Below are 18,615 nucleotides of genomic sequence, written 5' to 3' on the forward strand. Positions count from 1 at the left end.
GGGCCACCCGGAACCCGGGCGAGTCCTCACGGCGGCGGCGGCGGAGGAAGCCGCGACCCCAGATGGCAGGAGTTGGCCTCGGTGGATTGATTCAGAAGGAAAAGCAACCTCTCTCGGGACCAGGAGGAGAAATCTATGTGTAAAACAAAGCCCTGGGTGTGTTTACGGCGTGAATTTACTCTGGGAAGGTTCGCGTTTAGGAAGAAGGCGAAGAAAGTTGAGGTTTTACGAAGGATTATCTGCAAAATACTACTTGGAACAGGACGCAGGCCAGGTAGACGTGTCCAAGGAATTAAGAATGGGATGGGTTGAGTTAGCATGTGGCATTGGACGGACTTGGGTGAATAAAATGCTTATTTATAATCCCGGTGGGGTAGAGGTGTTATGGAATGACCCAGCCAAAATGTGGTAACTTTTTTTTTTTTTTTCATCATTAGGTGCAATTGAGGAAGTGCTCTATAGGCTGCGCTTAAATCGTATCATACGTAGTATTAAGTGGTTTTACCTAACAGGCATTTGGTTTTTATTTTTTCAGCTTTGCTGGAGAATTTTCAGGCACGTGTGCCTTTTGAGGTGTTTGGAATCTCAATGCTCTTTCGGATTGGATTAACCCAGGGACGATTCCAGTGCTTTTGGGCTTGAACTTTTATCAAGTCAGTAGCCCTACATGTGAATGGCTCTCAAAGTCTTGTTCCATAGCTCACACTTCAATTCCTGCTTTGAACGTTTTCAGTTCAGTTTGGGGTCTACTTAAACCTGTGACAGCTTGCCATTTCTGGGGCATTTGGTCATTCATTCGTAGGATGTCTATTCTGTGTCAGCTGTGCTTTGATGTCTCCACTGAGCTTTGGTGTTTCAGGATTGGGGTTCCTGTTAGCTGATTTTTGTTTGTTTTTTAAATTTGGTCACACCCTATGGCCTGTAGATACAATCTTTGACACTGCAAGACTTATTGTGTCTCTGGGCTTAAAAACATGTTTTCGGGTCCTGCCACTCCTGAGAGAGACTTCTGTTAAGAGAGGACCTGTAGGCCCTGCGTGGTGGCGCACACCTGTAATCCCAGCACTTTGGGAGGCCAAGGCGGGTGCATCACTTGAGCTCAGGAGTTCGAGACCAGCCTGACCAACAAGGTGAAACCCTGTCTCTACTAAAAATACAAAAATGAGCCAGGCGTGGTGGCCGGTGCCTTTAATTCCAGCTAATCAGGAGGCTGAGGCAGGAGAATCACTTGAACCCAGGAGGCGAAGGTTGCCGTTGCAATGAGCTGAGATTGCGCCACTGCACACCAGCCTGAGCGACAAGAGTGAGACTCTGTCTCCAAAAAAAAAAAAAAGAGGGGGATGTGTATTCACTGTAGCCCAATTTTTTTTCTTCCTCCTTCTCACATTGGTCAAGCCGATTGTGGCATTTGTGGGGTCCTTAGCAACGACTTGAGGTTGTATTGTTCACTTTAAGATGATTTTTTTTTCCCAGTCGGTGCATTCAGGGAGATGACATCTAAGCAAGGGCAGTGGGGGGGCAGGTTTGTCTCATGGTCCCAGTAGAGAAGGTGTTTGTCAGCTAAGGTACCCTGTAGTTGGGGGACACTTTCCTCAACAGTTTTCTCAGCCTGGGCCTGAGAAGAGTGGCTTCCTCCAAGGACCTCAAAGGCATTTGCATCTTCCAAAGCAGAGCCAGGATCTCTGGAGTCTTCAGCTTGCGGGCTCCAGACCCAGCTCTTCTCAAAGTTTCTCTCTACCTCTGCCCCACCCTGCTGAGTGGGTTTGGCACCAAAGGAGAAGGTCCTTCATGAGGAGAGGTTGTCAAGCCCTGGAGTGTGGATGAACAAGTAGACTTGCCCACCTGCTGGATCAAAGGACCCCTCGGAGGGAGGCCCTGGTGGGAGGCTGCTGCTGCCGCCCGGTCCATCTCTGTAGCTGGTGTAGTCCTCACGCCCACCCCATCAGAGTTTTGGCTGCTTCGCCTTCCAAGCCTGTGCACTTCTCATCCCCACGTGAGACCTGTCGTGCTGTGCTGGCCTGTCTTCCCCATGCCTTCCCTCAGCTGCCTGGGTTTCCCCAAGTGTCACAACCTGTGGGACAGGAGTCGGGACGGGCCCGCGGCGAGTGAGCCGTGTTGGCGGGAGACCCCTTGTGTGCTCTTTGCTGGTGTGCACCCTTGGTGGGACCTTCTCCCACAGACTTCATTTGCTTCTCTAGTACAAAATGTGTCAGAAAATTCTTCAGCTTGCTTTCCAAGTTGAAGCAGTGTCTCCTAAAGGAGGGCTTTTAGAATAATTCTTGTTCCATCTTGTTTTTTGTTTTGAGTCAGGGTCTTGCTCTGTCACCCAGGCTGGAGTACAAGTACAGTGGTATGATTATAGCTCACTGCAGTCTTGAACTCCCGGGCTCAGGCAATCCTCCTGCCTCAGCCTCCCGAGTAGCCAGGACTACAGGCACGCATCACCACACTCAGCTACTAATTTTTTTATTTTTTATTTATATAGACATGGGGTCTTGATATGTTGCCCAGGCTGGTCTTGAACTTCTGGCCTCAAGTGATCCTCCCACCTTGACCTCCCAAAGTATTGGGATTACAGGCACGAGCCACTGTGCCTGGCCAGTTTTTTTTTATTTTCTCTTGAAGTGAAAAAAGCTTCTATTATTTTTTCTATAAAAATGACTACAGGCTGGGTACAGTGGCTCATGCCGGTTATCCCAGCACTTCTGGGAGGCTGAGGCAGGTGGATGGCTTGAGCTCAGGTGTTTGGGACCAGCCTGGGCAACATGGTGAAGTCCCATCTACAAAAAAGTACAAAAAGTAGCCAGGTACGGTGTCATGCACCTGTAGTCCCAACTACTCGGAGGCTGAGGTGGGAGGATTGCTTGAGTCCAGGAGTTTGAAGCTGCAGTGAGTAGTGATGGCCCCATTGCATTCAGCCTGGGTGTCAGAGTGAGACCCTTTCTCAAAAAATTTTTTAAAATAAAAATAAAAATGACTACAGCTTGTTGAAAAAAAAATCAGGAAATTATGGAGAAGAAAATCTCTCAGAAATTTGTGTGGTCATAGAACCATTGTTACCAATTATAGCTATTTTATTTTACTTTAAGTTCTGGGATACATGTGCAGAACGTGCAGGTTTGCTACATAGGTATACATGTGCCATGGTGTTTGCTGCACCTATCAACCCATCATCTAGGTTTTAAGCCTCACATACATTAGGTATTTGTCTCAATGCTTTTTTTTTTTTTTTTATAAACAGAGTCTCACTCTGTTGCCCAGGCTGGAGTGCAGTGGTGCGATCTCAACTCACTGCAACCTCCGCTTCCTGGGTTCAAGCGATTCTTCTGCCTCAGCCTCCTGAGTGACTAGGACTACAGGTGCGTGCCACCGTGGCCGGCTAATTTTTGTATTTTTAGTAGAGACGGGGTTTCACCATGTTGGTCAGGTTGGTCTGGAACGCCTGACATTGTGATCTGCCCACCTTGGCCTCCCAAAGTGCTGAAATTACAGGCATGAGCTACTGTGTGCTTGGCCTCTTTTTTTTTTTTTTGAGACAGGGTCTCACTTCGTTACACAGGCTGGATTGCAGAGGCGCCATCACACCTGGCTAATTTTTGTATTTTTTGTAGAGATGGGGTTTTGCTGTGTTGTCCAGGCTGGGCTTGAACTCCTGGGCTGAAATGATCCGCTGCCTCAGCCTCCCAAAGTGCTGGGATTACAGGTGTGAGCCACTGCGGACCTGGCCTATAGTTTCTTAAACAGTGAAATTTTAAGACAGGGGTCTCTGAGCCTTCTTGAAAATGTATGCAAAAGTTTTGTTAATTTGTGCCTATTTACATTTTTGGAGGGAGAGGTCTTTAGCTTTCCTCAGATTCTGCAGAGGTCCTCACATCCCCTGGGCTTTCTGGTAGCTCTTGTGTTTTTAGTCTCTTGCTCCTTACTCTCTATGTATTAAAAAAACCTAGAGCCCTCCCTGGAGTCTACAGGTGTGTGTTAAGGGGCCTGCAACTCTGGTAAAATCCAGCTTTTCCTGGGCTGTCCATTATGCTTGCGGATTTGAGGACTGGAATAATATTGAGATAAATACGGCTGTGTCATGTGATACAGTGCAACATTGGCATGCACAAAGAAACTGGGGGGCCTGTGGCCTTCCCTTGTGGGGCTGTCAGTGTAATGTTATTTGGAGTTTGGCAGAAAACTTGGGACTGTCTTAATTGTAAAAATATATAGCTACATTTTACTGTTTTTCTCACTTATCTTGACAGTTGAAACTCCTAACTGCTCCCTTCTTGAAACTTCCCTGGCTCTCGTGATGCCACAGCCTCCTACTGCTTGTCTGGCCTTTCTGGCCATTTCTCAGCAGGTTGCTTTTCCTTGCCTGCCCCTTGAATGTTTTCAGCCTTGAGGGGACTGTTGGAGGTTCTCTTTTCACTCTTCCATTTCCCCTGGACATCCTCATGGACTTAACTAGTTTGAGCACCTATGTAGTGTTGGTTCCCAGGTGTGTACCTTAGCTCTGGTTCCACCTGCTTGCTGGGCAACACCTTCCTTGCATGTCCTATGGGCCCCTTAGATTCCACATGCCCACAACAGTCCTTGTTTCCTCCCCTCTCCCGAGCCCCCTTGTTCTTCTGTTGCTCGAGCCGGAAACCTCAGAGTCCTCCAGAAGTCTGCTTGCATACCCCATGTTTAGCCAATCACCGGGTCTTCTAAAACTGGGTCCGCTTCTAAGGCAGCTCCTGAATCATCCCCTCCTCTTCATTCCTTCCATTCCTTCTGCTCTTGCCTTCATCATCTTCAGCTGATCTCCCTGTCTTTTGTCTTGCCCACTGCCCCAAAAATATCCACTCCTCTCACTGTTGCCAGAATACAGTCATGTTGTGAAGCCTTTAACTTACTCTGATGGGTCCAGTTCCCTACTGTGGTATACCAGGCCCTGCAGGATGAGGCTCCTGCCACTTCAGAGCTGTTTTCCAGCAGCTGTGTCGGGCTATTTGCAGTTCCTTGAATGTGTCATGCAGTTTCACATCTCTCTCTTGCTCTTCCTTCTGCCTAGAATATCCACTCTGTAACCCCACTCCCACCCCTGGCACGCAGGGTCCAGTCCTCCCTCTAAGACCCACCTTAGTCACCACCTCCTATGTTCTGGGAGTGCTTTTTCCAGCCTCCCTTACCCATGATATGAGGCATCTCTTCTGGGTTAGCGTGCCAGGGTCCAGGCTTTAGAGCCACTGCCTGGGTCTGTATCTCAGCTTTCTCATTAATTGATAGTATGACATTGGGCGGATGACTTAACTGTGCCATGCCTCAGTTTCCTCACTTGTAGATGGAGATAATAGTAATTCCTTCCTCATAGATTACTGATACAGAGTGGTGGCTCACGCCGGTAATCCTAGAGCTTTGGGAGCCTGAGGTGGTAGGATTGCTTGAGGCTAGGAGACCAAGACCAGCCTGGGTTACATAGCAAGACCCCATCCCTACCAGGAAAACAAAAAAGATTGTTTATACAAATATTGATGAGTGACTAGCACTTAAGTGTTACCTTTTGGCCAGGTTCAGGGGCTCACACCTGTAATCCTAGCACTTTGGGAGGCCAAGTCGGTCGGGTCACTTGAACCCAGAAGATCGAGACCAGCTTATGTGACATAGTGGGACTCCATCTCTCAAAAAAAACAAAAGAAGAAGAAGAAAAATTAGCTGGTGTGGTGGCACACGCCTGTATCTCGGCTACTAATGAGGCTGACGTGGGAGGATCACCTGAGTCCCGTGAAGTCGAGGCTGTGGTTAGCTGAGATTGCACCACTGCACTCCAGGCTGGGTGACAGAGCGAGACCCTGTCTCAAAAACAGCTCTGCCACTGGAGTGCAGTGGTACAATCTTGGCTTACTGGGACCTCCACCTCCTGGTTCAAGCGATTCTCCTGCCTAAACCTAGATGTTAGTTTTTAATGTCATCATAATGATGTTGCATTGCATTTATGTGGTTGCATGTCTTTCTCCTTCCAGAGTGTAATGCCTTTCAGACTAGGGAACACATTTTACTCATTTCTGTAGTCCCAGCACTTAGCATCAAATCAGATACATAATTCACAGCCAGGAAACACTTGGGTGGGTGGATGTGTGAATTAGGGGGTTAATGAATGAGTCTCCAGTGCAAATTATATACTCTATTAGTTAGTGATGTTAAGCATCTTTTCACGTGCTTACTGGCCATTTGTAGATCTTTTTTGGAGAAATAGCTATTTAAATCCTTTGTCTATTTAAAAATTACCTATTCATCTCTTCATTATTGAGTTGTTGGAGTTCTTTGTATATTCTGAGTACTAGCTGCTTGCTAGATACATGATTTACAAACATTTTCTCCCATTCTGTGGGACTTTGCACATGATAGTGCCCTTTGAAGCACAAAAGTTTTTTTTGTTCGTTTGTTAGGTTTTTTTTTTTTTTTTAATGAGACGGAGTTTCGCTCTCGTTGCCCAGGCTGGAGTGCAAAGGTGTGATCTTGGCTCACCGCAATCCCCGCCTCCCGGGTTCAAGTAGTTCTCCTGCCTCAGCCTCCTGAGTAGCTGGGATTACAGGCATGTGCAACCATGCCTGGCTAATTTTGTAGTTTTAGTAGAGACGGGGTTTCTCCATGTTTGTCAGGCTGGTCTCGAACTCCCAACCTCAGGTGATCCTCCCGCCTTGGCCTCCCAAAGTGCTGGGATTACAGAGGTGAGCCGCCACACCCAGCAAAAGTTTTTAATTTTGATGAAGTCTAATGTATCTTTTTTTTTTTTTTGACACCTGTGCTTTTGGTTTCATATCGGAGAAACCCTTGCCTAATTCAAAATCATGAAGATTTACACTTGTGTTTTCGTCTAAGAGGTTTATAATTTTAGCTCTGTGTTTAAGTCTTTGATCCGTTTTTGAGTTAATTCATATATGTGGTGTGAGGTAGGGGTCTACCTTTGTTCTTTTGCGTGTGGATAGCTATTTGTCCCAGCACCATACCTTGAAAAGCTTTACCCAACTGAATTGCCTTGGCATCCTTGTTAGAAATCATTTGGTCAAAATGTGAGTTTATTTCCGGACTCTCAATTCTGTTCCATTGATCTAGAGGTCTGTCTTTTTGCCACTACCATCACAGTCTTGTTTATTGTAGCTTTGTAGTGAGTTTTGAAATCAGAAAGTGTACGTCTTTTTTTTTTTTTTTTTTTTTTGAGACGGAGTCTCGCTCTCTTGCCAGGCTGGAGGGCAGTGGCGTGATCTCAGCTCACTGCAACCTCTGCCTCTCAGGTTCAAGTGATTCTCCTGCCTCAGCCTCCCGAGTAGCTGGGACTACAGGCGTGCGCCATCACGTCCAGCTAATTTTTGTACTTTCAGTAGAGATAGGGTTTCACCATGTTGACCAGGATGGTCTCAATCTCTTGACCTTGTGATCTGCCCACCTTGGCCACCCAAAGTGCTGGGATTACAGGTGTGAGTCACCACGTCTGGCCTTTTTAGACATAGTTTCACTCGTTTCCCAGGCTGGAGTGCAATGTCACAATCTTGGCTCACTGTAACTTCCATCCCCTGGGTTCAAGTGATTCTACTGCCTCAGCCTCCCAAGTAGCTGGGATTACAGGTGTGCGCCACCACGCCTGGCTAATTTTGTAATTTTAGTAGGGATGGGGTTTCACCATGTTGGTCAGGCTGGTCTTAAACTTGTGACCTCAAGTGAGCCACCGCCCCACCCCCTCCTCCCCACCCCCCTTTTTAGATTGTTTTGGCCATTCCAGATCTCTTGCGTTTTCATGAATTTTAGGATAGTGTGTCAATTTCTGCAGCAAAGTCAGTTGGGTTTTTGTTTTGTTTTTTATTCTTGTTTTGTTTTTGAGACAAGGTCTCATTCTGTCACCCAGGTTGGATGCAGTGGCTTGTTCTCAGCTCAGTGCACCCTCTGCTTCCTGTGCTCAAGTGATTCTCCAGCTTCAGCCTCCTAAGTAGCTGGGACTACAGGTGTGTGACAGCACACTCACCTAGTCTTTTTATTTTTTTGGAGTCTTGCTTTGTTGGCCAGGCTGGTCTTGAACTCCTGGGCTCAAGTGATCCGCCTGCTTTGGCCTCCCAGAGTGCTGAGATTATAGGTGTGAGCCACTGTGCCCAGCCCCAGTTGGGATTTTGCTTGGGGTCACATTGAGTCTGTTGATCACTTTGGGGAGTATAACTGATCATAACAATGTTAAATCTTCCAATTCATGAACATGGATGCCTTTCCTTTAATTTAGGTTAATCCAAGTAATTTTAATCACTATAATTTAGAGCCGAGGGATTGAGGAGGTTCTACCCATGCATTTTCTGGTGGATAATATCTGGTAGACCAGAGGAACTCAAATATTGATGGGATGAATGAATAAACCTTGATAACATTCACTTAAAGGACGATGCTTTTGAGTTGCTGATGGAGAAGGGGTGTAGGAATACTAAGATATTTGTGTGTTGTGTGTGTATGTGTGAGTTCGTGTTCCAGATTTTCCTAACCTTTCATAGTGTGTTGAGGATTTGGTTCCTGGGCTGATAAAATCAACAAGTGGCCTTGGTGTTGGGGATGTTGGTTCGTAAATGAATGTCTGGGGATGCCGTCACTTCCTTTGCTGGGACGGGGTGTCCTACTCCTGCTCTGTCCTAGAGTGGAAGTTAGAATTGGTGTTTGAAGCCAGGCACAGTGACTTATGCCTGTAATCCCGGCACTTTGGGAGGCTGAGGCAGGCAGATCACTTGAGGCCAGGAGTTGAGACCAGCCTGGCCAACATGATGAAACACTATCTCTACTAAAAATACAAAAATTAGCTGGGCTTGGTGGTGCACACCTGTAATTCCAGCTCTTCGGGAGGCTGAAGCACAAGAATTGCTTGAACCCGGGAGCCAGAGGTTACAGTGAGCCAAGATCACGCCACTGCACTCCAGCCTGGGTGACAGTGAGACTCTGTCTCAAAAAAAAAAAAAAAAAAAGAATTGGCATTTGAAACTTTGGGTAGCACCCAAAAGATATCAAGACAGAGAAAGCTGTGTGCCAAAAGGAGACAGCTCTGGCTGACTCACCTTCCTTTTTACTCCATTTGCCCCTTTTCGCGTCACTGTTTTCTGTACTCTGCAATCGTGTTTCCTGGTTGGGTCTGCAGAGTCCCAGTTGGACTTTTTAATGGAGGCCTCCGAGGTCTGTCTTACCTGTGGGTTTTTCAGTGGGCTTCATTAGGATCTGGTGCCCTGTTGCTGAGCCAACTCTTGACGAGCCAGGCGGGGGCCACTGCCGGCGGCACAAGCCTTCCTGGCCTGATTTGGCAGCGGCTAGACAGGGCCTCATCAGGGTCTCGGGAGACCACAGCTTCTTACACCTCTTCTTTCAGGATGTTATCTGGTATGTGCTCTGTAATTTTCCCGGATGTCCCAGCTGCTGTTGAGGTCCAGGCAGGTTGTTTTCCATAGGGTGGATGAGAAGGTGCTTTGGATGGTGCAGGCAAATGGGCTTGTTTTGCAGTGACATAGGAGCTTCAAAACTCGGACTGGATTGGCCCAGCGTTTTTACTTGCGCAGACACTGTCCTCGGGGCAGGGAGGCCAGAGGTGCTCGGTGGCTGTTGATACCTGGTGTTCCTTTGAACTCCTGGAATTTTTTCAGTTTTTTCGCCAGAGAAGCTCATCTTTAGATGCTCTGGCTCTGGGGGTCTGGTTTTGTCCTGGGAGGTGGCCCACACTGGCCACTTCACACCTGACTGGAGGCCTCAGACACCGCCCACAGCATTGCCTGTGTTCCAGGTATTTGAGGAGTGAGCTGGTAACGGGGTACCTGTCCTTTGGAGGGGTAGAATCAGAAAGTGTTATTATGGGCTGTGACGACAGGGAGAAACGTTTTTGGGTTTCTGCTTCTCTGGAAGTAGCTGTGCTTCTCTGCACCTCTTGTTGGTACCCTTCGCACTAAGGCATGGTGGCACTAGCTGGGACGCCCTTCCAGGAGCATGTGGCCGTCCCAGTGGGTCTGCGGGCCCCTCGCTGCACTTTGCACATGCAGTTGCTGTGGTTTAGTGTGCTCAGAGCACGAATCTGGAGTCCACGCATCCTGCTGGTTCCATGACCACAGGCAAATTACTGGCTTCAGTTTCCTCGTATGAAAAACGGGGACATGAAGGCATCTTCTGCAGGGCTGTTACTGGGAAGGTTAGGTGATAACATTAGTAAATGATGGCCACGGTGACCACAGATGGGGGTGTTCAGGGAATCCCCACCCTCACGCAGCATGGCCTTCATCTCAGTCGTCAGCGCTGCCTTGCCTGGCCTTGGCTGCTCTCTGTCGGCTGCTCAGCTTCAGGTTCACAGTCTGCTCTGTGCTGTTCTCAAATCCAGAAAGCTCTGAAAACTGATCTTGTTTTACTTCTCACGTGGGCAGCCAGACCTGAGTTGGATGGACGTGCACAGTGCTTGGTGGACTTGACCCCTGAAAGTTGCTAATCACAGTGGGACTATGCGAATATGTTGGGGGCATCCAGCCGTCATTGTAAGGATGGGTTTCTTCGTTTTCTTTGTTTTTTTGAGACAGGGTCTTGCTCTGTGTCCTAGGCTGGAGTACAGTGGATGATCACAGCTCACTGCCACCTCAAACTCCTGGGCTCAAGCAATCCTCCCGCCTCAGCCTTCTGAGTAGCTGGATCTACAGGTGCACACCACCATGCCCGGCTAATTTTTAAAATTTTTTGTAGGTCTTACTATGTTGCCCAGGCTGGTGTTGAACTCCTGACCTCAAGTGATGCTCCCACCTCAGCCTCCCAGTGTGCTGGGGTTACATGCATGAGCCACTGTGCCTGGCGCCCTTTGCTGCTTTGGATGGTCCCTTTACCCAGGTGGCTGGTAGTGGCCAGCTTGCCTGTGGGCGACCCTGCAGTCAGCCCTGCAGTCCAGGGCTTGCCCTCCCTCTGACAAGGCCTCCAGCTGGACTGCCCCAAAGCCGAGGGCAGGCGTGAGTGAGGGTCCTGAGCAGCTGGGGAAGAGCAGTGGGAGATGACGGTGGTACAGCCAGGGAGCACTTCCCTTTCCTCTTTTGGGTTCACAGCAGGTTGAGCAGGATGGAGGCCCAGAGTCCCAGTGCTTCCTGAAGGGCCACTCAGACTGATGGGGGCCTCGAAGCTCCTTGAATGCTGCAGGAAGGTGAATCGGAGGAATGGATCTGCTTAGGTGTTGACAGCAGAGGGGTGGCATGTGAGGCTGTGGGCTTTCTACAGGGACCACTGCACTGGAGAAGAAAGTTGGTGGTGGCGAGGCTGTATTTGAGGAGAAAGGGGGGCTGCTTTTCTTCCTATGCAGTTGGAAGTTTCTAGGAAGCCCCTAGGGTGCAGGGAGTTGGGTGTGTTGTGGGAGGAGGTCCATGTGATGTGGACCACCTTCTCCATTTGAGTGGATGAATAGTAACAGCTCTTCTGGGACTGTGTGCTCCCAAAAGTATGGGGTTTTGTTTGGGGATTCAAGTATGACAAGTCACTGAAATGAAGAGGGCGGGACTCTGGACCAAAGTGTGTTCAATTAGCTGTAAAGGGGCTTTAGGTGTTAGATGCCGGTTAGGTCAGCTGGTTTCCAAGGTGACCACGTGTCTCCCTGATAGGGACTTCACCGGCCTCTCCAGAAAGATGCCACAGACAAGAAAAGCTCTCCCATCCTGGTCCCTCCCACCGCAAGTCCAAGGTGGACAGTGTCCTCAGGAGCTAGCTTTGGGCTTCCCCATAGATCCTGGGTCTGCAGGAGACTCTGGGGCTGGGAACCAGAGGTCAGGGGCTGTGACTGTGCCATTTTCCTGTCTTAGCTACTAGCCCAGCTCTCCTGTCTACCTACTGTCTCTCTTCTCTGAGTCCCAGGGAAGGGAGCATTTGGAGCCCATCTAGGGAAGGTCTGAGTAGTCAGGGACCTGAAGGTTACTATCCCATCCTCCCTGGGGTGGCTTTGGTTTGTTGAGTGCATTCTGCATGCCAGGCTGGTTCGTAGAGGTGCAGTGTTGGACAAGACACCTTGGTGAGTGCCTCTCTGTGCCCTGTCTCAAAGGGAAGGACGGTGCAGGAACAGGTGATTACCGTCATGAGCGCTCTAACAGGATCCCTGGGAGGGGCCCTGAACCCAGTGCAGGTGGGCAGGAGGGGCTTCCAGAAGAAAGCAGCCTGTAAACTGGCCAGGCGGGATGAATGGGCATCAGCCAAGTGGCTTGGTGGGGTGAGGTTGGCCTTCCGGGCTGGGAGAACAGAGACCGATTGTGTGACCCCTTGTGGTCCTTCTTGGGGAGCAGACGGAGGTGGGAAAGGTGGGCAGGGTCCGAGCCTGTGGGTGCGGCCGTGGAAGGTCTCGAGCCGTGTGCTGTGGCAAGAAACATGCACCCTCTGTCCTCCTCTCCTAGAGCTGCTATAACCGGTGGCTGAAAACAACCGGCCTTTCTTCTCTCCCAGTTCTGGAGGCCAGGAGTCTGAAGTCAAGGTGTGGGCTGGCGGGCCGAGCTGGCTTTGCGGGCTCTAGGGGAGGGTCCTTCCCCGCGCCTCCAGCTCCTGGTATGTGCTGCTATCCTTGGCACTTACTGGCTTGTAGACCGGGCTCTAGTCTGTGGAAGGCCAGTGTCTTCACACACGTTCACTACGTGCGTGTCCATCTCTATGTCCAAATGTCCCCCTTTCGTAAGGACACCAGTCATACTGGATTAGCGTTCACCTGAATTACCTCATTTAACCTGACCGTCTCTGCAAAGCCCCCATCTCCAAATAAAGATCACACTCTGAGGCTTGGGGTTTAGAGCCCCCATCGTGTCTTTCTGGGATACATAGTTTGCTCCCTAACACCCTTTCCGGGGGTCTGGCCGTGCCTGCAGCCTCCCCATCTGACCAGTTCTGTCTCTTCCCCTGCAGAACCGGGCTGTGGGTCGGCCCAAGGGGAAGCTGGGCCCGGCCTCCGCAGTGAAGTTGGCCGCCAACCGGACAACGGCAGGAGCTCGGCGGCGCCGGACGCGATGCCGCAAGTGCGAGGCCTGCCTGCGGACCGAGTGCGGAGAGTGCCACTTCTGCAAGGACATGAAGAAGTTCGGGGGCCCCGGGCGCATGAAGCAGAGCTGCATCATGCGGCAGTGCATCGCGGTGAGTCCAGCCCTGCGCTCGATCCAGGCCGCTGCGTGCCGGCCCGGGCCCACGTGTCTGACAGCTGCTCGCTCTGGCCGCCCCTCCGCACACAGAGAAGCCGGGGCTGTGGACTGCCCGAGAGCTCTTCCTGTGGACGGGAAGGCGCCGGCCGCTTTGCAGGCTCAGGCCTCCTGCTCCTTCCCTCCCAGGGTGCCCAGGTACTTTGAAGTTGCTGCCATTAAAGATGACAAGCAGCCTGTCCTGCCTGTGACCCCGTTGCCGACATTACGGTTCAGTTAGTGATGGTTCTGGGCCCTTCCTTCCTTCCGGCCCTGCCTTCAGAGTCAGAAGTCTGGGTGGAAGGTCAGCGCCCCATCTCGGGGCTGCCCCCAACAAGGAGTGATTTATGGTGCTGAGGAACCGCGCCTGGGAGAGCCTGGCCTGTCCCTCCACACCGCCTGGCCTCAGCTCCAGCAGTGGCCCCGTGCCGCTGGTCTTGTCCCCGGACCGGGGAGTGGACGTGGTCTTCCGCAACGGGGCGAGGTCACGGGGTTTGCCCTTGAATCCCCTTGTACACACCCACATGCTCTGCCTTCCCCAGGGCGCTGCTCCCCGGGGGCCGGCAGTCCTCCCTGTGGAGGAGTCATCTCCCAGTCCCCGTGGAAAAGCAGGCTCGGCTGGAGGGACGGGATTCCTCGGCCCTGGTGCGCTCATCTACAGGCCCAGCCTGGCATAGGATGAGCCCTTCCTCCTTGGCTGCCGATGCCCCCCAGGCCCAGACACCTCACCCATCTCCTTCCACGCATATTTCTTGTGTTTTGTTTTTTTAAATTGTGGTCAAAAAATACATTAATCATTTTTAAGTATGCAATACAGTAGTATTACCATATGCACGTTTTTGGGAAGCTGATCCCTAAGAACTTTTTCCTTTTGCAAAACTGAAACTGCATACCCATTGAAGCTCTACTCTCCTTTCCCCTCCCTCAGCCCCGGCAACCACCATTCCACTTTCAGTTTCTTTTTTTTTTGAGACGGAGTCTCGCTCTGTCGCCCAGGCTGGGGTGCAGTGGCCGGATCTCAGCTCACTGCAAGCTCCACCTCCCAGGTTTACGCCATTCTCCTGCCTCAGCCTCCCGAGTAGCTGGGACTACAGGCGCCCGCCACCACGCCCAGCTAGTTTTTTTTTTGTATTTTTTAGTTGAGACGGGGTTTCACCGTGTTAGCCAGGATGGTCTCGATCTCCTGACTCCATGATCCGCCCGTCTCGGCCTCCCAAAGTGCTGGGATTACAGGCTTGAGCCACCACGCCTGGCCTTCCATTTTCAGTTTCTAAGAGCTTGACTCCTCTCTGGACCTCATAGACGTGGAATCATGCAGTAATTGGCTTTCTGTGATTGGATTGCCTTGTTTATAGCCTTGAGCATAATGTCCTCAGGGTTCATCCATGTTGAAGCATATGACAATTTCCTTTTTTTTTTTATGGCCAATTAATACTCTATTGTGTATTTGCACCACATTTTCTTTTTTTTTTTTTTCTGAGATGGTGCCTCACTCTGTCGCCCAGGCTGGAGTGCAGCGGTGGAATCTTGGCTTACTACAACCTCCGCCTCCTGGGTTCAAGCAATTCTCCTGCCTCAGTCTCCTGAGTAGCTGGGATTACAGGCACCCGCCACCACATCGGGCTAATTTTTAAATTTTTAGTACAGGGCTTCATCATATTGGCCAGCCTGGTCTCGAACTCCTGACCTCAGGTGATCCGCCTACCTTGGCCTCCAAGAGTGCTGGGATTACAGGCGTGAGCCACCACGCCGGACCAAAATTTTCTTTATGCATTCATCTGTTAATGGACATATGGGTTGCTTTCACCTCTTGCCTATTGTGAATAGTGCTGCAGTGAACATGGGTGTGCAGATACCTCTTTGAGATTGTGTTTTGAATTCTTCTGGATATACAGTTGACCCTTGGAACAACACAAGGGTTGGGGCACCACCCTGACCCCTGTGCAGTTGAAAATCTGAGTGTAACTTTTGACTCCCCTAAAACTTAACTACTATTAGCCTCTTGTTGACCAGAAGCCTTATCAGTAACAAAAACAGTCCATTAACACATATTTTATGTTATATGTATTATATACTGTGTTCTCACAATAAAGTAAGCTAGAGAAGAGAAAATATTAAGATCATTAGGAAAACATATTTATCGTTCATTAAGTGGGAGTGGATCATTGTAAAAGTCTTCATGCTCATCTTCACGTTGTGTAGGCAGAGGAGGAGGGGCTGGTCTTGCTGTCTCAGGGTGGCAGAGGCAGAAGAGATGAAGGAGGTAGAAGGAGGAGGCAGGAGACACAGGCACACTCAGTATAACTTTCATTGAAAAAAAAATCCGCGTATAAGTGAACCCACACAGTTCAATCCTGTGCTGTGTAAGGGCCAGCTCTGTGCCCAGAAGTGGGCTTGCTGGGTCATATGATGATTCTATTTTTAGCTTTTTGAGGAACCTCTGTACTGTTGGCCACTGTGGCCGTGCCGTTTCACATTCCCACCACGGGTGCATAAGGGTTCCTGTTTCTCTCTCTCTCTCTTTTTTTTTTTTTTGAGACGGAGTCTTGCTCTGTTGCCCAGGCTGGAGTGCAGTGGTGTGATCTCGGCTCACTGCAAGCTCTGCCTCCCGGGTTCACGCCATTCTCCTGCTTCAGCCTCCCGAGTAGCTGGGACTACAGGCACCCGCCACCTCGCCTGGCTAATTTTTTGTATTTTTAGTAGAGACAGGGTTTCACCACGTTGGCCAGGATGGTCTCAATCTCCTGACCTTGTGAGCCGCCCACCTCGGCCTCCCAAAGTGCTGGGATTACAGGCGTGAGCCACTGCGCCCAGCGAAGGTTCCTGTTTCTCTGCATCCCCATCAACATCTGTTATGTTATGGGCTTTTTGTTTGTTTGTTTTTAGTAGCCGTCCTAATGTGTATGAGGTGACATCTCAGTGTAGTTTTTATTTACTTTTCCCTAATGCCTAGTGATGTTGAGCATCTTTCATCTTTCAAGTGCTTATTGGCTGTTTGTCTGTCTTCTTTGGAGAAATGTCTGAGTCCTTAGACCGTTTTTAAACTGGTTTTCTTTTCTTTTTTTGAGGCAGAGTCTCACTCTTTTGCCCAGGCTAGAGTGCGATGGCGCAGTTCTCAGCTCACTGCAACCTCTGCCTCCCGGGTTCAAGCAATTATCCTGCCTCAGCCTCCCAGGTAGCTGGGGTTACAGGCACGCACCACCACACTCAACTGATTTTTGTGTTTTGGTAGAGGCAGGTTTCACTCTGTTGACCAGGCTGGTCTCAAACCCCTGACCTCAGTTGATCACCGCCCCGCCCCTGCCCCCCGTCTTGGCCTCCCAGAATTCTGGGATTACGGGTGTGAGCCACTGCACCTGGCCTAAATCGGTTTTCTTTTGGGGTTTTTTGTTGTTGAGTTAGAGGAGTTCTAAATATATTTTGGATATTAACCTTTATCAGGTCTCTGGTTTGCAAGGATTTTCTCCCATCCTGTAGGTTGCCTTTTCAAACTCTGTTGATTCTTTCCTTTGCTGCAGAAGTTCAGTTTCACTGCTTGTGCTTTTAATTGGTACCCAAACCGCAGGATATTTCCATGGATTTTGGGGAATTTGTGAGCCATCCTGAAATTAAATGCATTTTTTGTCTGTGTGCATGCATGGATGTGCATTTTTTGGAGACAGGGTCCATGTGACCCATTGGATCCTATAGAATTTAAAAGAGCTTGTCTGTAGCAACTGTTGGTTTTTAGAACGGTGTCACCTAAAACTCAAATGTGTGCCAGCAATGAACCCACGACTGTCTTTTTCTCTTTGGCATTACTTTTTCTCCCACCCACCCCACCGTGTGCTGGGCCCGGTTATAGGAAACTTGTCTCGGGTGCCCCCTTATCTTTGCTGCTCTGGTTCCTGGCACAGTGCATGCTGTTTGAAGGAAACCCCATTTTTTTATGTCTCCTATTCTCTTCAGCTTGACATAGCTTCTGGAACTGATGGCAGATGCAGGCTTGGCCTGACCCTTGGTGTCCTTCTTACTCTTCTCCCAGCCCTTCTGCTCTGCCAGGGCACTTCTCACGCATTACCCACCTATGACATACGCAGCCCCACCTATCTTCCTCTTCTGTCCCCTCCCTTTGCTCCGTCGCTGGGGCTGCCTCCGTAGCTTCCTCCCCTCTTCACCATGTCCCTGCTGGTGTCCCTGCTTGTGTCATGCAGTCTGCCCTCTGACATGAGCCCCAAGCCCCCCGCCAGCCCCTGCAGGAGATTTGCCTCTTGCGCCACCTCCCATCCTGCCACCTGGCTCAGAGCCAGTTCTGCCATCTGCCCCACCCCACCACAGACCCTCTTCTTGCCATGTGGGCCGTGCTTCACCCTCTGCCCCCCACTGCAGTCTGGTCTCCAGCCGTCCCCTTTGGCCCGGCCTGCTCTGCGCAGGCTGCTCTGTCCTCATTCACCTTGAGGCCCTGCAGCCTTGCCCACTTGGCTTCTCTCCACCCTGTCCCGAGTCCTCCAGAAATCAGCCTCTGCTGCTTCTGAGAACTCCTGAATATGACTTTTCTATGTTTTCTTTGGATTTCAGCGACTAATGTCTTTTTCTTCCCAAATAGCTCACGGGGAGCAGCCATCACCCTCACTCCTGCATCCCCCAAGACCTTGTTTCAGACCATGGCAGATGTGTGTTTGGTATTTGTGGAAGGAACGATGACTGCCTTGCCTTCTGTGTCCTGTTTATTAGAATTCAGACATTTGCGCCATTTAATCAAGTCTTTTTCACTTACCAGTGGCGTGTATATTCCCAGCCTGCTTGAAGCTCCTCTGAGCAGCGTAATAAAGGTTGGCTACGGGTGCACCGGGTGGGATGAGGCTGACCCGCCCTGGCCTCAGGGGGCTGACAGCCGGGTGCACCAAGTTTTCACACTTCAGGGTCTCAGGAACCCTTCATGCTCTTAAAAATTATGAGGACCCTAAAGAGTTTTTCTTTTATGCAGGCTATATATTTATTAATATTGACTGTATTAAAAATTTAAACTGAGTTTGGTGTGAGAGGATTTAGCTAAAAAAAAAAAAAAATTAAAACTGATTTTTTTTTTGAGACAGAGTCTCGCTCTCACCCATGCTGGAGTGCAGTGGTATACTCGTGGCTCACTGCAGCCTCTACCTCCTGGGCTCAAACAATCCTCGCACCTCAGCCTCCCGAGTAGCTGGGACTGCAGGCATTCACTATGCCCAGCTGATTTTTGTATTTTTTGTAAAGACAGGGTTTTGCCACATTGCCCAGGCTAGTCTCAAACTCCTGGACTCAGGCAATCTGCCTGCCTTGGCCTACCAAAGTGCTGGGATTAGAGGCATGTGCTACCAGTCCTGGCCAAGAAAGTTTTTTTAGATTTTAAATTTATCTTAAAATATCGCCGGGCGCGGTGGCTCAAGCCTGTAATCCCAGCACTTTGGGAGGCCGAGACGGGCGGATCACAAGGTCAAGAGATCGAGACCATCCTGGC

The 18,615-nt window shown here is 49.9% G+C and overlaps 1 protein-coding gene across 4 annotated transcripts in view; it reads left to right on the top strand.

The window, feature by feature from the left end:
• KDM2B (lysine (K)-specific demethylase 2B) overlaps positions 1-18,615 on the top strand; it is a 161,859-nt gene that overhangs the window by 123,008 nt on the left and 20,236 nt on the right. For all 4 annotated transcript variants that reach the window (XM_011948515.1, XM_011948516.1, XM_011948519.1 and 1 more), the window contains exon 13: positions 12,874-13,098. In XM_011948515.1, coding sequence (XP_011803905.1) covers positions 12,874-13,098 — 225 coding nt within the window. The remainder of the gene's footprint in view (positions 1-12,873; positions 13,099-18,615) is intronic.

This window comes from Colobus angolensis, unplaced genomic scaffold (genome assembly GCF_000951035.1).
Source record: "Colobus angolensis palliatus isolate OR3802 unplaced genomic scaffold, Cang.pa_1.0 Scaffold28, whole genome shotgun sequence".
NCBI lineage: Eukaryota > Metazoa > Chordata > Mammalia > Primates > Cercopithecidae > Colobus > Colobus angolensis.